The 25,293-nt window shown below is 41.4% G+C and overlaps 1 protein-coding gene across 1 annotated transcript in view; it reads left to right on the plus strand.

Moving 5' to 3' along the window:
• LOC126235444 (uncharacterized) overlaps nucleotides 1–25,293 on the plus strand; it is a 449,334-nt gene that overhangs the window by 90,823 nt on the left and 333,218 nt on the right. The window contains exons 5-6 of the mRNA XM_049944167.1: nucleotides 5,103–5,251; nucleotides 21,999–22,199. Coding sequence (XP_049800124.1) covers nucleotides 5,103–5,251; nucleotides 21,999–22,199 — 350 coding nt within the window. The remainder of the gene's footprint in view (nucleotides 1–5,102; nucleotides 5,252–21,998; nucleotides 22,200–25,293) is intronic.

A 25,293-nucleotide genomic window follows, 5' to 3' on the forward strand; every position in this document is an offset into this window, starting at 1 on the left:
AACAACGCCAACATTAAGATTCTGTCGTACTGAAGACAGTTGTGCCGACCGAAAAGTGCCACACGGCAATACTAAATAAAATGTCGCGCTGTAGCGTGTACTTCCCGGAAGGACAGGGCAAATCGAGACCGGCCGAGCCGTAGCCCGCAGATAGTCCGACCACTCCGCCTAGGCGAAGTTTGGTACATCGTGGCTGGCTGTGGTGTAAACTTTTTGTGTGATAATGTATCGCATTTTTCTGAAACGAAATTGGGAACCTGCCCGGCATTTGCCTAAACGAGGGTGGGAAACCTCCTGAAAATGGCACTAAAAAAAGGTTCAAATGGCTCTGAGCACTATGGGACTCAACTGCTGTGGTCATAAGTCCCCTAGAACTTAGAACTACTTAAACCTAACTAACCTAAGGACATCACACACATCCATGCCCGAGGCAGGATCCGAACCTGCGACCGTAGCGGTCGTGCGGTTCCAGACTGTAGCGCCTTTAACCGCTCGGCCACTCCGGCCGGCAATGGCACTCAGGCTGACAGGTGCACCGACCATGGTCATTAATCCGTCCCAAGAACAGTCTCTAATGATCTTGATGTCGACGGAACGTTATACCCAATCTTCCTTTTTTCGCCTAAGGGACTCGATCCAGTCTCAGAAACCCGCGCGCATCGCTGTATTCTATACCAGCAGGTCACAAAAAAATACGATCTACCAGGTTTTAATAGCTCACGTATTCCGTCATCGTGTTGTAGAATTGGTCAGTTTTTTCATTAGAGGTACCAAACTGGTCAAGTATCTTTACATGGATCAGACATCGATTTTTCCTCCATTTATGAGCTGTCTGGAGACTCCATGTCACCAGATTGAGATATCAGGACTTATTTAACTGACCCTCCACTTGTTTCATGGAGAAATCAAAGATACGATATTGACTTTAAAGACCTAACACTTCTCGAAGTTTATCTGTCGGGAACTATTAACGATGTATTTTAACGACAACGACGATATACACTCAAGGTTCTACAGTAAACATAGAAACATCGTATTCAGCTGTCATAATGAAAGCATTGACAGCAGTATTTTGTACACGCGTTTGACTATTAAGTCGTCATTGTGGGTCATTTCAGTTACCTACACTGATTCAATTATGACTCAACGACACTAATCGTAACTGCCAAATATACCTAACGTGAAAAAGTAAATGCATTTTTTACCTTCCTTTACCTGTCTTTTTTTTAAGAACACAAACCATTATTATGTTCTTCGTTTCCTGTATGGTTTTCACCGGCTGGGTGCGTTACAATAATTTCCTGATTAATGTCGTTCATAATATTCTAGTATAAATCCTTGCTTATTCTGTTGATTACGTTTCTAAAGAGATCAGAGGTTGTAATGACAAAGCAAAAAAGTTTTTGTTGAATAAGCAGCAAATCAGTCGCAAAAATCACATGCAAAAGTAATGTTTACTGTAGATATAAACTGGAAAATCAAGGCATTTAAGTTTACAATTATATACTAGGGTGGTTTGTTAAGTCCGGTAAAGTTCCATGTAAGAGCGTTTTTGTTGCACATTCATGACTGGTAAACTTGATTATCCCAAGAATTGCATTAAGAATTTCAACAGTGTGCAGCGTACAGTGCGTTGTTCACGGCAGCCTGAATTGGTCAGTGTGTCGCCTGCAATTAAAAATGGAGAAACCCGATTTTCGTGCTGTTATTACACATTTTCATCTGAAGGGTTCGACAGCCGCACAAGTCAAAACAAAACTGGAAGAAGTTCACGCAAAATCTCCACCATCATTTACTTCTGGATTAATGGATTTAAACGTGATCGGACAGGCACTGTAGGCACGCTCCGGCCATTAAAATGAGATGACCCCAAAGGACAAAATGATACGGTAATGCAAGACCGCAAATAAAAATTCGTGAGATTTATGACACTGTCAGCATCTCAGCCGAGCGAGTGCGTAGTACCCTACAGAGAGATTTGGCTATGATAACGCTGTGAGTGAGACGGTGCCGCGATTGATCACAGTCGAATAAAAGCGCATCTGGCACAACATTCCAGCACAAGACATTTTGCGCCGGTTTGTGACTGTCTATGAAACTTTGATCCATCATTCGCACTAGAGTAAAAACATCAGTCAAAACAATGGACAAAGGCTGGTGAAAGTCCACCGAAGACGAAAAAGACCATTTTGCCATATGGTAAAGTGGTGGCCACTGTTTTCTAGGATTCCCAGGGAATAATTCCCATTCATTACTTGGAAAAGGCAGATACATAACTGGACTCTTTTAGGTTCATTGTTGGATAGTCTGAAAATACATTAGCTGAGAAAAGACCAATGGTGGCATGCAAAAAAGTGCTCTTTCACCAGGATAATGCACCATCCCACACATCTGCGACAAAAATATTGGAAGTTCATGAACTGAGCTTTGGACTAATTCCTCACCCATCCTATTCACCAAGTTTTGCTCTAAGTGACTTCTTCCTGTGTTCTAACTGGAAACTTTGGTTTGCTGGGAAGACATTTTCATCAGATGTGAAAGTAGTAGTTGCACTCAACGAGTAATTTTCAGAGTTTGACAGAACACGTTTTACTGATGGGATGATAAAAGTTGGAGGATAACTGGACCAAATCTGTATCCTTCAAATGAGACAATGTCGGGAAGCAAGGCGAGTTGTTTATGAAACAAACATTTTTTCCCTGCTATTTTTACAACACTTGCCAAACCACCCTCATAAATAAGTCTAGTTTCACAAAATGCAATACCTTGCAGCGCCTATTTACACAATGTACAAGATACCAAGTGTTTCGAAGCCGTCTTCCTACTAAGCCTGCAACCAGCAACACAGACTGCTTATGCAGGCACCACGCAGCAGGGGCAACCCTTCAGGCGACAGAAAAGGGACGGCCACGCTCTGCCCAGACAACAGGCGGCGCCCCAAAAACTGCCAGAGGTCAGACCCTGTTGACATTTTCTCCTCTGTGGACCCCATGACCGAAAGTAGTACCTGCAGTATCCTGGCACCCGGGCAGCAATTGGGGCAGCGGCCAGGCTAAAATGTGAGAGCTCCCTGGGCCAGCCGCTGAGAGCGAAAATATTCCCTCATTAAAGATGTCGCCTTAGAGCTGCTGCTACGACGACGACGACGACGACGCCATTCACGTCGACCTTCACCTCAAGTACCTGTCAGCTACTGAACTACACTATTCGTGGTATCTACACCACACAGATATGATCTCCCAGGCTACGACCCTAGCGAATGGACTTAATAATATTTGTCTCTGCTTTCCATCAGTAAAACGCCAGACTTAAGGTCTTGTGCATCCCTTTGGCACTTTAATATTTTCTCGTCCTCTCGAGCGGATTTTCACTGTGGCATGCGTAGGGCATGGACAGTTCCAGGCCTCAGCATTCACATATTATGATTGTTCTTCCAGTATTCAAGAAGTGACTTATTTTCAGTTATTCTGTTCAAAACTAAGTCTGTCAGCGGAGACTATTTATATATGTTACAACAAAATTTATATTCGTTTTATGCCTGATTTTTTTTCTTTTTTCTTTTTTTGCGTGAACTTGAGCGGACACTTCAATAACTGGTCAAAAATTGAGTACCTTCCTTTTATATGCACGCAAAAAATTACTGTACATTTATGCACATTAGTCTGGCGTATACAGATGAAGAATCCGTGCCTGTAAGAATCTGCAGTATCTCTTCCTCAATATTTTTCATTGAATGGTCCATGACGGGTTTTCAGAAGGCAGCTACGCAAAAACAATTTTTCTTATCGGCGCAACGTAAATTGCAGTGCATATTATTTGCTGATATATTAAAATATTTTCAATAATATAACATTTCAGTTGTTGATGAGTTTTCCAGGGAGTATGGTCGTAGTCCACGAAGTTGTTCATTCCCGAATGAAACGTCAGGAACAAAAAAGTTTCCATTGGCCATGACCGCACAACCCAGAAGATCCACCAACAACTAACATAACAGGTCGTGAAAGCCTTCATAATATCATATTTTGCTCAGTGGAGCTTATGAACGTTTGCCAGTTCTTTTTATCTTTGGAAATTTAATATCAGAACAAAATATAACAGCTGTAATTGATAGGAATTAAAGAGCAACCTCTTCATGATGTCTTGGAGCTCATCTTCTTAACAGCTTTGTAAGGCATGGTAAGTGTAACAGGTTGAGTTCACTTCCCATGCACGTACACTCTCTCTCTCTCTCTTCTCGCTCTCTCTCTCTCTCTCTCTCTCTCTCAACCTACTGAACTGCAAAACATAATAAAATCTGACTGCGCAAATGGAAGGAGTATCAGAACCAGCGATAACAACTTTTTTACTCTACGATATCTCCCCATCGAATCCCACAAACTTCATTTCAGAAAAATTGTGCAAGAAAATATTATATGAAAGTGTTTGCTTGCACTTTGGAATCCTCCATAAGTTACTCAAATTCAGATCTGAGGAAATTCTACCAGTGAATAAGTATATCCTGCTGCAGTATCCACTGTGGATATGTGAGCCGCATGAACAGGTGTAGATAGTTTTCACTCTAATAAAGGCTAGTATCAAATGTTTCATTCAGTGTGGTAAACGATACTGCGTCAAAATTGTACATAAATGTGCAAATTCTCTGTTCGTGTCATAGCCTGATATGGACCTTGCTTTTCGTCACCGTCAGTCAACGATAGCTAAAAATTCCTTCGTTATGTTTTGGCGAGGAACAAGTGACACCCGGTAAATGAGAAACATAACGAACACACAGTTTCAGAGACAGATGTTTTGTTCACGTGGTGCTCTGAGCTACTAAACGTATTATTTATTCCGGGCAGTCAGATAATCAGTGGAAGCCAATTAGTTCCGAGCTTCCTGTTACAAGCAGCCTCGTCTGGGTACACTCCAGATAAGCAACCGACTCGTGTACACGCAGGCCGTCGGGTTCTGTGCTCATAACATGTAAACACTGAATCTCAGCAATTACATTTTCAGCGAGCGACCGTCTAGTTATTTGACCACATTCGATCTGAATCACATTTCAATATGTTTTTGTAGTTCAATCTGTTTTTGTAGTAACGCGATTCTTTGTATCTTCGTAGGTGGAGTCGTGACCAGAGGCAACAGGACGCTCTTGTGTATGAGAGACGGCAGTGTTCTCTACTGGAACGACTTGGAGAATCACATACTGTTTGCCTATCAGCAGCCTGGTGTCACTGTGAATAACAGTCACCTTTCCTTTAGCACAACAGTAAGTTACAATGTGTGAAGAAAATAATATAGCTATGAAATGTATCACACCTCGTAAGAATCTGGTTATTCATTAGATCCCGCCCTTTATAAACACCGAAGATCAGTCGCTGTGTTTTCTTAACGTTCCATAACGTCTAGTTCGTAAGCTAGTGTATGTTTATTTATCTGTAGTTCCGTAAAGAATGCACACCTCAAAACATTGGACTATTCAGCATGGATAAGAAGGAAAACTTATTTTCTACATCTGTACTTTTGTTCCTGTCTTCTGCGTAGTATCAGTTGTAGCAGGTATGAGATCCACTTTTTTTTCCCTCTTATTCTCGTAACGTTTAAGAATGGTTACACATCTCTGATTGTTGATTCCAATGTAATGCAAACTGTCACGTGTTTTCCGCTATCTGACTCTGTCATTACGATTATAATTTAGTTTTATTCTATCTCCATTGTAACTTTTTGAAACTTTTACGACTGGCGGTTTTTAAAAAGGTAACATTTTGTTAAAATCTTTTGCCCGGGATTCATAGAAGTGTTGGAACTTTCTGTTCTGTGTTTTTTAACAGGTTCTGATACTGACTTCAATGCTATTACGGAAATGTATGTATCGAATTCAGTTTCCATTGCAATTTCAAAATACATCACTTTTATAAATCACTGCATCAAAGTACATTGAGGTGACAGAAGACATGGGATAGCGATAGTAGTAGGGCAAAGCGGCTTCTAGCCTACTTTTTGTATCTGATTGCTATCACATCAATTACACAAATTAATTATTTGATCAATCAATTACCCCCACCCACTGCACATGCGTCCCTTCTGCCACTACCCCTCTCCTGCCACTTGCCCCTCTCCCCTCAGTCCATCCTTCCCCCTCCACCCATCTGCCCTGGAAATGGTGGGAAACTCGCTAAGTCTCTGTTGAGCTGCCAGGTAGGAAGGAATAGTATACTAATTATTTAGACAATGTCACTGTGTTTATTTGTTTAAACGATTATGCATGCCACCACCAGAGGACATGCCACCACTCCCAGAAAAAAAGGTGAGAAAAATCGCCCAGTCTGTGTAGGACGGTTGGACTGGGAATATCTCACAAAAGTAGGCTTATATATCGTGATTAACATTGCATCAAACAATTTCCAGCAATGGGTTATTGTTTATGCAATTTGCACCAGACAAGGAAGCGCAGAATACTGTTTATTTAACCAGTTTGCGTAGATGGATTTCACACAGATTATTTATTTCTAAAGATCATCCTACAGCTTCAGACTGATTATGTCTAACAACTGGTGTTAAAAATATTACAGTACCGCTCGAAACTAGTAACAAGCAGACTCAAACTCTACATAGAGTGCTCCCTTCACCTACAACTGGAAGTAAACATCTATGTAACTCTAAACAGGACACTCGCCAGTTTTCGACTTTAGCTTCTTATTTGAAGGCACTGTCGTAGAGAAAGAAAATTTATGAATCCTGCAGCTACTGTGGTACTCATCATTTTTTCTGAAACGCTAAGTGGGCTTGGTTTATATTTCCTGCTGGAGTCAGGCATGTTAAAGCTTTTCCTTTTTATTTTCATCACTTTTCGAATCACACTGGCGTCTAAGCGCAGACGGGAAATTAGGGAAATTACATACCTAAAAGTTGATAACATGTTTCGAAATCCACAACAGGTCATCAGAAACACACAGACACACAGCAGAGCGGATGTCTAAAACATTCTCCTAGAATTCGAAGCACTGTCCTATTGACGAGAAAAATGACTTGAATTTTCGGTGAATTTTCAATGTTCTACAGCTGATGCTCTGGAGGCGCTCTAAGGCCACAATGGCAGGTGGGGGATCGCATCCCACCTGTCTGAAACAGAGGAGACTGATCTGTCTGTTCTTGCCTCTAAAAACTCGAATAAAGAAGGAAACACATCACCCTCTGATGTCACGGAACTTCCTGTAGTATCCTGTTCTGCCCCTATATTGTTTTGTAGAGACTTCTATTCCCACTCCCCCCCCCCCCACACACACACACATACACAAACAAATGATGTCTTGTGACTCTATGATGTCATGGAACATCCTGTGAATGGAGCATTCTGATAGGTTCTCACTAAATTTAGCCACCAAATTACTGCTTCTGGTGTGTGAGGACTGTCTTGACACTTTCTACAGCTGCACAAATTACGAGAATTCAGCGGAAAATTATTTTGTACAGATCGGAAAACGTACATTAATCATATTGCATTGACTGTTAAACCCTTCAGAAATGATCTACAGATCATGAAATACAGAAACTGCCGCCAAAGACACTTCGCCAGTTACACTACTGTGTTACTGCTTGGTATGAAAGCAACCTCAAATACCATAAAAAATCATCAGTTCTGCATCCTGCGTGTAGCGTCGTGCACCAGAGACTCATATATACACCACAAAGACAAACACACCCCCAAACATAAGCATGTGCACTGTATGGAGTCACAGCACTAGATTCTGCCTGTAAGCTCAGTCAGTCATCCACCGTGGCCAACAGACATGAGGCACTTTCATAGCCCAGTGCTCGATGAAAGCACCCTCCGCATACAGTGGGCACTCTCCAAAGTGGTGTACAAAGGGTTTGTGGGTTCCCCCAGCACAAAGACGTCAACCAACAGTAATGTTTCCGGTCTGGCCTGCTTGCTGCCATAATTTCTGCAACGAGTTGCGACCATCTCCAGGCTCTGGGATAATAAAAGCATTTATTTTCTGACCTCTGTCAATGAGAAATGCTCCGTCAGTCAATTAATCAATCGATATCAGCTGCAGTATCTAATATTACACGTCAAAAAACGACGTCTTTGAGACACTTTTATGCTGAAATCATCGGATAGCATACGAAAATTACCATAATTTCATGTATTTTCACACGGTTTGCCAAAATATCATACCATTTACGCGGCTGTTCTCGATATCAACCACATACCACAGTATAATTCTGAAGACAATGACTTGCAAACATATCGCTAAAAAGCCAAGACCTTAGCGAGGCTATCATGGGGGCCATGCAGCAAACCACTGAGTAACTAGAAACTTACCTCATCTGCCAAGATTTTTCCCACTTAAATTTTTTACCGAATATCGACGTCAATGTTATAACCGTTTCCAGATCATCCTTTTACTTTACAAAGTCAACTAAGCTTTTAACATTCATAATCTTATGTGTTTCTCATGTCTAGAGAACCAGCAAAGTCTCTTCCCCTTGTGTTTCACGATCTCGAAGCAAACAACACATCACAGTCTAAGTTCTCTCAACTACATAAAGAAAGGAAAGTGTAGAATGCAGTAGAAGCAGTTAACTGGTCAATTTACGTTGGTGGGGAATAGCTGTCCAAAGCAAACACTCATAATATTGAATCTTCTCAAATTTCCACATTAAAGTCGAAGAATACTGGCAATCCACGCTATTACGAAGGGCTGCCCAGCACATGCTGAGTGTTAGTTTGCTATTCTCCCACATAGAGGGTGACACGGTTAGGTCAACTGCATCCCCGATCACAACCTGACTGGTTCGGGACTCTGTGCTATGGTTTGCACCCTAAGCCAGAAATGTCCGGTCGTTCTGGCCACTGGCTACCTCCTCCACGCCCCTCACACATCAAGCAGTGTAGTCCTAGAAACTAACCACATATTTATCAGTTTAATTACAATTAAATGTTATGAATGTACTACCAATCTGGTGACGTTTAACGATGAGTGTATCGGAAATCCCTCCTCCTAACTACTGCAGCTTTGGAAATATTAATTCCTCAGGTAAATCTATATCTTCCTTATGACGCAGAATCATTCATATCCCTTACGGCTATCGACGCACTGAAGTCACAATTTCGCCACGTCAAATATATATCTCCCTTACTAACAGACAGTCATTTTTTTCTGCACATGCTGGAATATTGACCACAGTACTGTTACATTGCAACAGCATAACATTCCTGACACGTTGCGTGAGTATCGTGTTTAGGTCCGAAAAATTATGGTAGTCCTACACAAACACGAGCTGGGTACCTTTTGCACGGCCTACCATGGATTCCCAGTTGCAAAACCGTTCCGTCACATCGTTCAAAAATGGTTCAAATGGCTCTGAGCACTATGGGACTCAACTGCTGAGGTTATTAGTCCCCTAGAACTTAGAACTAGTTAAACCTAACTAACCTAAGGACATCACAAACATCCATCCCCAAGGCAGGATTCGAACCTGCGACCGTAGCGGTCTTGCGGTTCCAGACTGCAGCGCCTTTAACCGCACGGTCACTTCGGCCGGCGTCACATCGTCTTTATCACATATTTGTCGAGTAATAAATGGCGTAATTACCATTAAAAAGCCCTTCATCTTTTATTTATGTTACATGTGTTCTTGCTCAATAGCCAGCGTTTTGTCAGAGCAGTTAGAACTGATACCCCAGCCAAAACACAGATCCCTGCTGAATCAGATCTTGTTCCAACGGCACTGTTCCATCAGCTATCAGAACTAGAAAATTAGCACACTAATATAGAGGAGGAAATTATCAACATTCAGACTATACATGGTCGGCAGAAAGAACTTCAGAAGCATAACACCTACCGTTCATCGATATTGGATGAAAGTCTATGAATATCACCCTTTATATGTCCTGATCTTGGTTATCCTATTTCTATGATTATCACAATAGAAATACCACAGTGCAATAGTGTCTAAGTCTTCGTTGGCAGCACAGTCTCTGTCTCTCTCCCTCTCTCTCTCTCTCTCTCTCTCTCTCTGTCTGTCTCTGTCTCTCTCTCTCTCTCTCTCTCTCTGACCCTCTCCTCATTTTTTTGTAACGCACAAAGGAGTAAAACTACGAAATAAAAATCTTCGCTAACATCACCTAGTAGAGAACTCAATTCAATAAGATTTTACCGCATTTCTCTCTTCCGATATATCAGGAAACAAATACCATATGCATGTTCACATCAAACATATGTGGTTATCCCATTAAATACACATGGATCGGTCCACTGGAGCAGGCGACTAGTAATCCAAGTCACTTCCATGGACATGTGTAAAGTTTTGTCGCTTGTACTGGAGGATGACCACAGCGACTACCAGTCGCAAGGAGATGATTGCTGTGCTGTTGTTTCATAAGCAATTTGATATATTGTTTTTTGCTGTAACACATCGCAGCAGTTTATGACTACAGCTGTGTACACAGCCATACATTTTGTTTGTCTACCATGAATTCGAGGTCCGTATTAGGTGCTAAACATATATTAACACGTCTTGATCCATTGTCGCTCACAGAAATCTGGACATCGAGTGATGTAAACTATGCTGCTCCTGTGACACACAGGATGGTTGAAATAAAAGTCAGAGGTGGTGTTTCTTATTGACAAAATGTGGAAAACATCGCAGCACATGGAAACCGGAAAAGTCTGCAGCATTGTGGAGTGTTTCCAAACAGGTGACCAAAGGTGATGACCTCTACATCAGTTTCATTTCCACAGTGATGGGGTAGCAGACGTCTCGGTGTTCCGTTTCAAAGACCAAGTGCTTTGATTCCTCATATTGTGGCCATGTACGTGATCATTGTTTCGGTGCTGCCCATCCCCAGAAGGTACTGCTTCCACCAAGTTTCTCTAAATCTCAAACATGTGGTGTCATTCAATCATTATGTGGTAATCAACAATGTATCAGTGGACGGATAAGATAGAAAAGTCACCATCGATATGGGACGATGTGCTGTAATAAGCACCACAGCTGATAGTGTGATCAATATTAGCAGTCTTACCAGTTCTTCTGTAATTTTAACGCCAACCTGTGACACTACAGCATACTTCCTAGGTTTTGTATCTTTGCTAAAGCACCAGTCCACTACATTGCGAGCACGATACGCTAGATTGTAAATGTAGATAGATGACTATGCAGTACGTCCATTCATGTTTAATTCTCTAACACACACATCAAAGGGTACCAGATGGCATCCTACACGGATCCAGTTAGGTTATCTACGTATTTCTAGCACTTTGATCACAGTGCGGATTTACGATTGGCCCTATGTGGATGGGAGTCACAGAGTACTCTCGCATTTTCAGGATAAATTTCGAGATTGAAAGAACTCCCCGCATTGTCTTTAACCAACCCTCCCTACAATAACGTCGCCGATTTAATTTGCAACTCATCAGAAATAGAAGGCTTCTATACCCGCCACATTCCATGTCTTATGAAGCAACAGAGCGAGCCGAGTCTGTAGCTGCGATTCAACGAACACTGTTCCGCACCAGTCATACTCAGGGTATCCATCCAAGTGCACAAGATCTCTCCAGACTGGTGCACGTCGAGGAGGTTAGCACCCCTTGTCGATGTATAGTAGATATGAGAGTGTTGTGATGATATAACAGTTGGTTAAGGAGAAACGTGTGGTTTATGCATGATGAAGCTCCACATGGACAGAGTTTGAAGCGTTTTACATAAATCAACTGTGCTATCAATTCTAAAGTATTGTCCTAGTGTCTGATGTCGGTACACGAAGGTAGTGGCAAGAGAGAAACGATCGTAGAACATAAACACTCGTACACCTAAGGCTACATGGATCTGCACTTCAACACGCTGTAATATTAAAGCCATGTGGTTTCTGAAATATTGGTTGTGCAGAGTGCAACGTTCTTAATTCTCTAATGTCATGCACGACAAGCATTAATTAAGTGAAAATAACACGCACATACAATGTGGTATAAACGAAAGTGTTATCATGCTATTGCATTACGTTGCAGTATTATTTGTAACTAAAACAGTAATAATAATAGTACTATTATGGCCATTATTATTAATATATGAAAGTCGTTAGATCTCGCCCAGTAATCGGGACAAGGAAGAGCTCCTGCGGACCTGGAGATATCGAGATCTTCGGTACAAAGGAGTCTGGAGGAACGAAAACATCATACTGCACCTGCACGTACACCAACAGCTATATGAAAACGATTTCGTAGATCGATAATCGTTCTGCAGACATCTCTTAAATAAAGTAGCCGTAAATCCAGATTTCATCAAGTATATTTTATGGGGAGATCAATGCTATTTCACCAATGACGCCACTGTCAATAGACACAATCTACATTACTAAGCTGCTGAAAATCGTCACTGGTTACGACGACATCACATGCAAGCGCACTGGGCTGTTAACGAATGGTGCAGCATTCTAGGAGAACACAACATTGGACTAGTTTTGTTGGCTCTCAACTAACTGATCGGCTGTATTTTCAATTGCTACAGAATGAGCTGAACCTTGGGCATCTCCTACAAGACATCCCACTTAAGTTAGCTGTGAGGCAATGGTTTCAGCACGATGGTGCGCCATCCCATTATTGTAGAAGGGTTAGGGAATATTTCAACAGTGTGTACCCAAAACGGTGGATAGCTTGTGATGGTTGCACTCGATGGTCAGCGAGATCGCCTGATTTAATGCCATTGCATTTTTATGGGGTTATATCAAAGCCAGTGTTTACGAAACGGAACTGGAAAATCGGGATGCGCTAAAAGAACGAATACGTCATTCTTGCACTTCAATACCTGCAGACATGCTAATACCGAGAGGCGCTTACATCAATGCATGCAACAAGAAGGACATGCATTTGAACATTTGTATTATGAATAATGCAGTTATACAGATCTGTCAGTCTATAACATAGGTTTAAAGGAAGATCATTTATGATGTTCATTATAGTCATTGTTCTTTACTCCAATCAAAGATATGAGAGCATTTAGGTAATACTGCTAGTTATGAAGCACGAATTGGTGAATAGTGTGTTGTTAATAAATATTTATCACATGTAGATATGCCTTGGAACAGGTAATTAATATGTTTTGACCCTTGTGCATATTGTTTTGCTTAGGGACATCATTCTTCTACACAGACACCTTTCTCAAGCCCAGGAATCGAGTCCGGCACACCTCCTACAACAAGCAAGTTTCCTAGCGAAGAGCTATAAGACCGGTTATAGCTCAAAAGTATTTGTTTTCAAGTGCTGCTCTTACGTTTAGCAAGCTGAAGGTTCCTTTACTGTTCTGTTTGGGCAAAGCTTTCGGCGTCTGTGGTATCTGGAATTAACTAACGGTAATGGACGATAGCGTGTGTGTGCCACTTGGTATATGTCCTTCATTTGACATGTATCCAACTTCAAGTTTTCTTTCTCACTACGGTGACCAACATTAAGATGATAAAACTGCTTCCTTCTACGCCATAGAAAAACATAGGTTGTTTGTGATATAAAAGCAATACAGCTTTCTGGAGGTGTATAGGGCCCAGTGCACACATCTTATTATGGTTCAGAAATTATGCTATGCTCACATCATTCCTATAAAACGATGGCCAACAATGGAAAATGCATCTTGTGAGGAAACAGACAAATGCATAGCAGCGATGTTTGACGTGTGAAATTACACACCATGCTGTACTAACTTTGTAAACAGGACAACTGTCAAGGAAATGTGCGCACAGGGTTTTCAGTACCTCACAAACCTCTGTCAGTAACTTAGAAAAGGATTCGAAACATATTACGTGAATCACTTGAGGTAACAATTTTGAAGTCTTGTTCCGATGTTTGGTGTCCGAAGGTATCGGAAAGAGAGAAATGAGCGTAGTACAAAAACACAATCTAAGGGCTACAATGCTACGCACTTAAACACGCTTAGAGGTACATTAGTGCGGTTTTTGACCTATCACTCGAGTGGAATGCAATGCTGTTAATATTCCCATGTATGGCATATATTTACAGCGTATGACATACATTCTCCCTGAACGTTTCTCTCCGATAAACTGTGGTGACAAATTTTAAGTGAGAAAACAACTACCCTGCAAAGTAAACATCTATTCTTTGTAACATAAACACTACCTAGATTTCCAGAGATGTATGACGCCCGCTGTTTATAAAGTTCAATCACAACTGCGGTTCGAAAATATTGATTGGTTCACAACAATCCTATAAAATGATCATCGCCAGCTGAAAATGCATACGAAGAAATAGCGACATCTTACAAGGAAATAAACACCACAATCAGTAGCCAGACGAGATATAACAGTCTTGTCGCAGTTTACCACCGTCTCTGGTAACCTTCCTCTTGCATACACAAGTCAGGTCCAATGTTAGGTTGTTTTGCCCGCGTGCAGGACAATATAGCGGTTTCGGCTAAACACCACAGCTCTAGAATGCCTCCTCTTTCCACTATTAAGGTGTGTATATGCAGCATTGGCCCACTCTCCTCCAGAACACGCAGTTTTATTGATTTCGGTAAGTACTCATTTCATGAATTTTTTTTTTTTTGGGGGGGGGGGGGTTTATGTATTCTCAGTGAATTTTCGTAACTTTTGCTAAATTTTCGCTATTTTATAAATTTCATCGTATTTCCATCAATTTTACGTATTTCACTTCACTTTTTCGTGATTATACCAGGTTTTCCTCAAATATTACGTATTTTATGTCTTTTATATATTTTTTCGACAGTTTTCGATATGTATATCGTCATATTGCTTACATATCCATGTGTTGTTTGATTTTCTATGAGAATATTTGCGTGTCTTATACAACAATCTACTAAAAAACTAAGACTGCGCCCTCTCCCCTGCGATCCACATGCATTTATTTTGGATAGGACGATATAGTAACAGTTGCTTTGTGCCCATGTGCAGCTGAACAGTTGGTGCAGATGATAGATGTATCGGAAACACGAAGTTTGGAAACAATTCCTTGTACTGCCCTGACCCATCAGAGAGTTTGTCTGCAGACTCACATTGTGCTGCACTTAACAGAAACTCAAAGTCTGGAAACAGTTCTCCACGTTCATTTGATTTCCACTCCATTGTGCAGGCATCTACAGCAGAGAGTTCACATATATACAAAGTTGACTTCTGTTGTTGCTCAGATATTTTTTCCGCAAGTATATGCTCTTATTGCTTATCAGAAGTGTTTCGTTATTTCTGTTTATACTTTACAACTCTGATACGTACCCACAATCCTCCCAGAACAGCTACGAACTGTAGCTTTCAAGTATTTATTTTTATTACCCTAGTAATAAGTTATTCGTTAGTTGACAGTGTGTCCACTGCAGGTAGCATCTTGGGTCATAAGAGTGTCCGTTTACCCTCTCTACCTGCAGAGTGCATTTCCCTGGCAGCAACTTATGTGTCTGAACTGCATCATCTACCGCTGACAGCTGTACACACACACACACACAGAGAGAGAGAGAGAGAGAGAGAGACAATCTGCACCCATATTTTCAATCGCGAAGTGTCGATATCAACCACTTTATTATTTTCGATAGCGCTAAAGCTTTACAAATAGCAAAATGTTCTTTGAAAGTTCTTTGGAAATTTGTGGTAAGGTACTATGGGACCAAACTGCTGAGGTCATCGGTCCCTATGCCTACACACTACTTTATCCAACTTAAACTGTCATGTTATGGACAACACACACCCATGCCTGAGGGACAACTCGAACCTCCGAAGTTGGGAGCTGCACAGACCGTGACAAGACGCCTCAAAGAGCGCGGCTACCCCGTGCGGCATACTCTTTGAAAAAGGGTTCTGCAGTGGATGTAAGCACATTTAAATTCATCCTGTAAAGATTATAACATCTTCGATGTAATTTATACACCAATATTTCTAACAAGATTGTCTAGATTCTCCAGTAATAACAGCCATCCAAGACGTCTCACTGCGCCTATCACACATCCTTTTATACTCTAAAGATCCACGATGATGGCACATGATCACCCCAATCACCCTATTTAGAGTACTAGATGTCGTAGGATGAAAGGAGACAGTCCTTCGTGAGTCTCATTCTTATGCATGAGATACAGCCACACATTAATGAGATGGTATAGTATAGCACTGTACTCGAAAGCATCCAATCACTTCCAGTTACATATTCTCAAGTTGCAGTGCATTAGATCTATTTTCTATACGTCTGTGTCTGTGCATTTGGCGTGGATGACTCCCATAAACGTGACCCAGTCATCCCACTAGTGGATACACCTTCGGTCATAGAACACGTCTCCGGATTTAACATTTGGTGGATCCACCTTCGAACCTTATCTTATACGTAACGCATTGTGGATCCACCTTTGAAGCCTATCCCAGATGTTTCATACCACACATCGCTGCGGATATAACGCATGGCAGATCCACATTCAAACCCTATTCTGGATGTAGTGTATTGTAGATTTGCCACCCAACATTACTCCAGATACAACACGTTGCAGATCCACATCGAACGCCAACTCAGGTCTACTCTGGGTCATGGGAGTCATCCACGGAGGTAGCCTGTTGCTGGAACGAGTGGACACTTCCAGCTTAAGGTGCAAGCCATCGCTGGGAGTCCTGACCCGGTCAGGCTAGTAACATGAATGCAGTTGATGTAACAGTCTCACCCTTTTGGGGGAGAGAACAGTAAACTGATAATATGTGTTGGACAGCCTTCGTGACTGCATGTGTCGTGAGTATTCTCCAATTTTTATGTTGAAATTTGAGAAGATTCAATGTGGATAGTGTTTGCATTGGACAATTATTCCCCACCCATGAAAACTGACAAGTTGACTTATAGCTCTGCCATTCTACACATTCCACATCTTTATTTGGTTGATAGAATATAGATTCTGATGTGTTGTTTGCACTGACATGGTAAAACACAAGTGGAAGAGGCATTTCCTGGTTCACGAGACGTGAGAAACACATATGATTGTTGTTGTTGTGGTCTTCAGTCCAGAGACTGGTCTGATGCACCTCTCCATGCTACTCTATCCTGTGTAAGCTTCTTCATCTCCCAGTACTTAATGCAACCTACATCCTTCTGAATCTATTTAGTGTATTCATCTCTTGGTCTCCTTCTACGATTTTTACCCTCCACGCTGCCCTCCAGTAATAAAACGGGGGATCATTTTATGGCTCAGAAAATGTCCTACCAACCGATCCCTTCTTCTAGTCAAGTTGTGCCACAAATTTCTCTTCTCCCCAATTCTATTAAATACCTCCTCATTAGTTATGTGATCTACTCATCTAAGCTTCAGCATTCTTCTTTAGCACCACATTTCGAAAGCTTCTGTTCTCTTTTTGTCTGAACTATTTATCGTCCACGCTTCACTTTCAGAAACGACTTCCTGACACTTAAATCTGTACTCGATGTTAACAAATTTCTCTTCTTCAGAAACGCTTTCCTTGCCATTGTCAGTCTGCATTTTATATCCTCTCTACTTCAGCCATCATCAGTTATTTTGCTCCCCAAATAGCAAAACTCATTTACTACTTTAAGCGTCTCATCTCCTAATCTAATTCCCTCAGCGTCACCCGACTTAATTCGTCTACATTCCATTACCCTCGTTTTGCTTTTGTTGATGTTCATCTTATATGCTCCTTTCAAGACACTGTCCGTTCTGTTCAACTGCTCTTCCAGGTCCTTTGCTGTCTCTGACAGAATTACAATGTCATCGCCGAACCTCAAAGTTTTTGTTTCTTCTCCATGGATTTTAATGCCTACTCCGAATTTTTCTTTCGTTTCCTTTACTGCTTGCTCAATATACAGACTGAATAACATCGGGGCTAGGCTACAACCATGTCTCACTCTCTTCCCAACCACTGCTTCCTTTTCATGCCCCTCGAGTTTTTTGACTGCCATCTGGTTTCTGTACAAATTGTAAGTAGCATTTCGCTCCCTGTCTTTTACCCCTGCTGCCTTCAGAATTTGAAAGAGAGTATTCCAGTCTACATTGTCAGAAGCTTTCTCTAAGTCTACAAATGCTAGAAACGTAGTTTTGCCTTTCCTTTATCTATTTTCTGAGGTAAGTCGTAGGTTCAGTGTTCCAACATCTCTGTGGAATCCAAACTGATCTTCCCCGAGGTCGGCTTCTACCAGTTTCTACAGTCGTCTGTAAAGAATTCGTGTTAGTATTTTGCAGCCGTGGCTTATTAAACCGATAGTTCCGTAATTTTCACATCTGTCAACACCTGTTTTCTTTGGGATTGGAATTATTATATTCTTCTTGAAGTCTGTGGGTATTTCGCCTGTCTCATACATCGTGCTCAGCAGATGGTAATTTTGTCAGGGCTGGCTCTCCCAAGACTATCAGTAGTTCTAATGGAATGTTGTCTACTCCCGGAGCCTTGTTTCAAATTAGGTTTTCAGTGCTCTGTCAAACTCTTCGTGCAGTATCATATCTCCCATTTCATCTTCATTTACATGCTCTTCCATTTCCATAATATTGTCCTCAAGAACATCGCCTTTGTATAGTCCGTCTATATACTGCTTCCACCTTTCTACTTTCCCTTCTTTGTTTAGAACTGGGTTTCCATCTGAGCTCTTGATATTCATGCAAGTGGTTCTCTTTTCTCCAAAGGTCTCTTTAATTTTCCTGTGATTGCGTCTATAAATAAACAAAAAAAATTCTATTATGTCGCACTACTTCTTGTTGTTGTTGCGATTTTTTCCATCAGTTTTATACATCTTTTCTCATAAATAATTTATGACATTTTTTAAAAAATCTTGTCTATTTGATCTCTTTGCACGCGGAAAACTTCTCTCAAGAGGTTTTTTGAGTGCACAGAATAGGTTAATTTTAGTAATTTTTCATTATAGTTCTGTAAGTATAATATACAATCCATGCAAAATTCCAAGTACTTTTTCCCATATCTCAGATTACATTCAAAATTTCAAAATTTACGTTTCACATAATGTTTATTGCTTTTATAGAGATAAGTGTACAATATTTGATAAATATAGCCTTCGACAAAAGGGTACATAAACTTCACAAAACATTATTTTCAATGTAATGTTTTTCCTTATGTCACATTATCAGAAGACCCAAGATTTGTACTCAGGGTCGCCTTTCCCTTCAAGGCTTGTTTCGTGCCTTCTTTCGTTTACCAGGTCTTTAACTGAAGTTTCAGCTGCAGAGAGGTACTATTTTTCTCAAGGTGTCTTGAGTGAATACATTCTATATCCAAGCCCATTCGCTCGAATACCTTCATGCTCCCTACGTTCCTATCACAAAATACAAGAAATGCGACCTAAGTCGCAGTTCTGACAACTGTAGCAGATGAAATTTTGGATTCAGGGCATCGTTTCCATATGAGTGAGTTTAGAGACACGTGTGAATCCTGGGTTTTCCATGCCACATTTTTGCCAGATTTTTAGAATTTCAGGATCGGACACAAACCAGTAAGTAGCACTGGCAATATCTAGGATACGATTTGCAAACCTTTCCTTATGAATATAGGTGTTGTTTTCGCTCTGAGCATATAGATATTGATACTAGCTAATGTGGTGCAGATGATAAATTGGATGTTCATCTGCTGACACCATGTGGAAACATGCAGCCCATACTGCAGTTTTTTATACATTCTTTGTCGCCGTGGCATTATCGAACGGTGAAATAATCGAACTCTTGCACATATCACCATCAATAGCGCAAGGCAAAACAAGAACTGTTTCTTCATAAAAAAAAGGAGCTGGTTTGTTATTGTATCTAACATAGGGAACAGAGTCACAGAAGTTCCATGAAACCAAAGAGTATATGTCACAGCGTTCTAAATGTATACCATGCAAGTTTGCTTGAAAGCGATCTGCGGAATTTTTGTTCACCGAACTAGTATTGAACTGTTGCTTTCAAAATGGGTGTGTCAGTAAGGTTGCGTCACACATTCCATTATTTTTCAGACACTTCGGATCCGATTTCATCACTGAAATTTTGTATCCCTGTAATCCATGAACTCTATTAATGTATAAAAAAAAAAAATTGAAAATTAACATCTTTGGTCAGTTTCACGGATGTCCCTTCTTAAGCAAGGTTGCACTGTTGGTCTGTTGGACGCTGGATGGATCTTCCATAGAATAAGTTGAACGACATATGTATCAGTTTTGGCTCCAGTAGTTCAAGTGAGCTGCAGTAGTCGCGACTCTGGACGCAGCTGCACCATTTCGTATCACACCGCGATCATTGTAGGCTCAAAATGGTTCAAAGGTTCTGAGCACTATTGGACTTAACATCTAAGGTCATCAGTCGCCTAGAACTTAGAAATACTTAAACCTAACTAACCTAAGGACATCACACACATCCATGCCCGAGGCAGGATTCGATCCTGCGACCGTAGCGGTCGCGCGGCTCCAGACTGAAGCGCCTAGAACCGCACGGCCACAAGGGCCGATCAATGTAGGTATTAGTACCAATGTTGGACACATTGCGCCAACTAAGGACCTATTTTTCCGGAACAGACGTGAGTGTGTCAAGCTCCCTATAACTCCTCATCATAGAGAAACTTGCTTCTGACGGTAGCGAAAACAACAACTAGCAGGGCGTCGTGTTCAGTGATGAGGAATAGTCGGCCTAGCCCTAACTGATGGTCATTTACGGTTGTGAATTTGTCAAGGACAGCCGAAATTAACAGAGATTCTTGGGCAGCAACATCAAGGACCAACAACAAGAATCTAGACGGGGAGTGCCGTATCCTATAATAATCGTGCACCTCTTGTGACTGTTGAGGAAACTGTGAACAATGCAGAATTCATCCTGAATATTATCTAGCTCATTATGTTGCCATTTCTGCAAGGTTAGGAGAATGATATATTTCCTTAGGAATCTCTCCGTCTATGGAATTATCACCTCACCTAACAATACCCTCTCAAAGACGTCCGTTAATTCCTTCTCTTAAATTTCATGTTCGATACATGCCACGACGTCGTCTGATCCGATCGTCAATAGCAATAACATTCGCATAAGAAATGAGAAATCAGGAGAGAGCAGACTAAAACATTATCGCCCATGATCACAGCCGACACCTCTTTATTCAGCTCGATAGACAACTATAGAACACCAATATAACTGGAGATAGCTATACGGGAAATTATTGGTCACAGTAGTCTGTTCGTTTTATGCATGTACCGGTAAGTATGCAGATTGAAGCGACGAATGAAAATTTGTACCAAGACCAGGATTTGAACTCCGATCTGCTGCTCACTAGACAAATGCGTTAATCACTACACTACCCTAGCACAACGGCTATGCGCAATTGCAAGGGCCTTCTCAATCCAAATTCCTATTCACGCCTCGGCCCACTTCGTATTCCCCCTAAACTCAAACAGCTTTGCAGAGGCTGTCAATCTGTATTGAAATAGCACCTCAGCATCAAACGAAACGGGAGATCCTACTTTAAACCCAGACGTAGGTGCTTTAATGAAATGAAACTATATGATTCCAGAGACCTGTTCAAGTCCCAAGATGTCTGAGGCTTCAAAAGGTCTTTGGAACCGTCTACTTTCATTTGATTAACCTATTCATAACTTAATAAACCAGGAATATGACAACATACAGCGTACAACTTACACAGTATCTCAATATTATTTCTTTCACGTATTTCAATGCGTGGATTTGGCTTTTCGCAGTAGTGTTTGCAAACAGTTGATAGTATCGAACAAACACGATGGCGGGTTTTCAACACCAAATGTGCAGAATCTTTAGTGTCATAACTGCCCCCAGTAATCTGTCTAGCAGCGGAATGTACGAGCAACCTGCTTTTTTTCAGAGGAACTTTACACAAGAATCTGGGTGGAGCTAAACTTATCTTTATTATCCCTTCCTCCTGCGAAATTTATTTTGAGTTTCTGCTTAACGAATAAAAAATAAAAGCGACACAGTCTCATGAGCATACACCTTTTTCTTTGTTATGTTGATTTCGTATCTTCCTTTGTTTCACTAGCAATGAGATGAATATTTCCTTTAAATGGTTGCAGCCTTCGCCGCGCACCAGAGTGCACAATTCGTCGCGAGTCACTGAGGCCTCCGTAAGCGTGCAGGAAGCTCTGGCGACATTGGATCCGAGTAACTTCCAACATCCGATTGGCAGAACTGGTAGCACAACGCCTACACCTCAGACATTAGTGTCCTGTTTGGACACAATACTGGTCGAATCGAGCATACTCTCTCAGTCGCAGGTAAGTCGCTCTGACCGCCTGTCTGCCATCTACCATCGTATTTCTGAACATCATGACTCTCATCTATTACATCTCCTCTGTCTCCACACTCCTGTGTATATTTGTAGATGTGTCAGTCACTAAAATTTCAATGCCTCGGTTTCAATGGCTTCAGTGACTTTAGATTCTGTTCCTGAATATACTGCTCGACTATAAATGACAATTGGGACTGAGTGCTGCGAAAATTTCTCCATTACATTCTTGCGTGTAGTTTTTAAAATTAATATCCATTTTTCTCTCTCTTCCTGCCCTTTACAGGCTAGGAAATTAGGAAGTCGACTGGTGGCTGCATAGATGGACCTTCTATTATTGCCAAAAGACTTTTACACAAAGATAGTTTTAATATGTTAAAAACATGCCGTATTAAGTTTCTTAATAATTGAACGCATGGTAGATACAATGATATTAAAAATTATTTGCTGAACCTGATGGAAATACACTATGTGATCAAAAGTGTCTGGACACCCCCAAAAACAACCGTTTTTCATATTAGGTGCACTGCGCTGCCACCTACTGCCAGGTACTCAATATCAGCGACATCAGTAATCATTAGACATCGCGAGGGAGCAGAATGGGGCGCTCCGCGGAACTCACGGACCTCGAACATGGCCAGGACATGGGGTGTCACCAGTGTCATACGTCTGTACGCGAGATTTCCACACACCTAAACATCCCTAGGTTCACTGTTTCCGATGTGATAGTGAAGTGGAAACGTGGAGGGACACGTACAACATAAAAGCGTACAGGCCGACCTCGTCTGTTGACTGACAGAGACTGCTGACACTTGAAGAGGGTTGTAAAGTGTAATAGGCATACATCTATCCAGACCATCACACAAGAATTCCAAGTACTATGACAGGCGGGAGGAGAGAAAACTTGGATTTCGTGGTCGAGCGGCTGCTCATAAGCCACACATCACGCAGGTAAAATCCAAACGACGCCTCGCTTGGTGTAAGGAGCGTAAACATTGGACGATTGAACAGTGGAAAAACGTTGTGTGGAGTGACGAATCACGGTACATAATGTGGCGATCCGATGGCAGGGTGTGGGTATCGTCAATGTCCAGTGGACGTCATCTGCGAGCGTGTGTAATGCCGACAGTAAAATCCGGAGGCGGTGGTGTTATGGTGTGTCGTAATTTTCATGGAGGGGGCTTGAACCCCTTGTTGTTTTGCGTGGCACTATCACTTAACAGGCCTACATTGATGTTTTATGCATCTTCTTCCTTCACACTGTTGAAGAGCAATTCGGGAATGGCGATTGCATCTATCAACGCGATCGTGCACCTGTTCATAATGCTCGGTCTGTGGCGGAGTGGTTACACAACAATAACATCCCTGTAATGGACTGGCCTACACAGAGTCCTGATCTGAAACCTATGGAATACCTTTCGGGTGTTTTGGAACGCCGACTTCGTGCCAGGCCTCTCCGACCGACATCGATACCCCCCATCAGTGCAGTACTCCGTGAAGAATGGGCTGCCATTTTCCAAGAAACCTTCCAGCACCTGATTGAACGGATGCCTGCGAGAGTGGAAGCTGTCATCAAGGCTAAGGGTGGGCCAACACCATATTGAATTCCAGGGATGGAAGGCGCCACGAACTTGAAAGTCATTTTCTGCCAGGTGTGCGGATACTTTTGATCACATAGTGTAATGAGGATACAATTTTACATTTGACTGCACTAAATTGCCTGTATTGGGTGCGGATATGTTGGAATTTGGTGGTGTAAAGAGTTTGGTAGCAGAGGTCTGTTATGTGCACAAGACCACTGGTGGGAAGAAAAACTGGTCTTTGTGCAGGCACAACACATGTGGAAGCTGGACCGTGGCAACGAAGAAGAGAGAAATGGAATGGATGGGATGTGTTGAGGAAGCCCTAATATTGCTTGGTTCTTACAGAAAGGACAGGTGTCATTCTTTGTGTATGAAGCCTGTACAAGTTGTGTTGAAGGGTAGACTGTTGTTATCGCTACAGCGAAATCTCAAAACTGTAAATGAGAAGACAGTAGGATTGTTGCAGTAAAATGTTGGGATGTGCATGATACATGTACAATATGGAGTAGAATAGAGAGGAATTTGATGAAATGGTAAATGATTCGTGTAGGGGAAATTGAAATGAAACGGAATACGAAGAGTTCAGTGATACGAAGGGGAGTGATAATTGCATTCAGGATATTATTATCAGAGAGCATTCAAATAAATCAAAGATGAGTCACGTCAAGTATTTGTAAATGTGGAAAATGGTGCAGGGGTGCAGACCCATCTTTGGTCCGGTGGAATTTTTAATAGATCCTGTGCGTTCTCTTGTGAGAAAGGTGTAATTTTAGGTACGGAAAAGTATCTCATCTCAACACATCGTTCAGCTTACTCATCATGCAAGGCAACTCTAAAGACTACAAGCGGGGAAACCTGACGTGAACAATTTCAGGCCACTGAAAACAAATGAGACAGACTGGGACGTCAGTTTGTTTCTCCTAACTGAAGGTCCTGGTAGCTAAAGAGACCGAAATGCTGAATGCGTCAGAAGCGTATCATGACTTTAAATGTACATTGGCCTTTCAATATCAAAATGATTCCTTTAATACTTGGAGCATCTCCTGTCAATACTTTGAGTTTTTCTTTATATAGGTAAGCTGCACATGACAGGTGGACTGGAACAAGCGGCTCATTACATAAAATGTTACAAAAATCTACGCCATTGTTGTGAAGGTCAGACTATAAAAAAATGCTATGGATGTATGACGCGAGGAATTTGGCGTCTTTAAGATCAGCGGAAGTATCCACATCTTGGTGAATGCATTCTGCACCGTTTTAAATTACTTTTCCAACTCCTCAAGTAATTTTAATATTTTTCGTGTATCTAACTTGTCTCTTGTTCTACGGCATCATGCGAAACCGTGAAAGGACAGTCCTAACGAAGAAACTTCTGCAACTGTATCTGTTATATCCACAGACCAACACAGATTTGAGAAAAAAAATTTTATTAGGTGTAGCAATACCAACGCTTAATTTTTACAAAAATATGAACTTTCTTCGAAAACAAAAAGCTTCTTC

This window comes from Schistocerca nitens, chromosome 2, assembly GCF_023898315.1.
Source record: "Schistocerca nitens isolate TAMUIC-IGC-003100 chromosome 2, iqSchNite1.1, whole genome shotgun sequence".
NCBI classification, from domain to species: Eukaryota; Metazoa; Arthropoda; class Insecta; order Orthoptera; family Acrididae; genus Schistocerca; species Schistocerca nitens.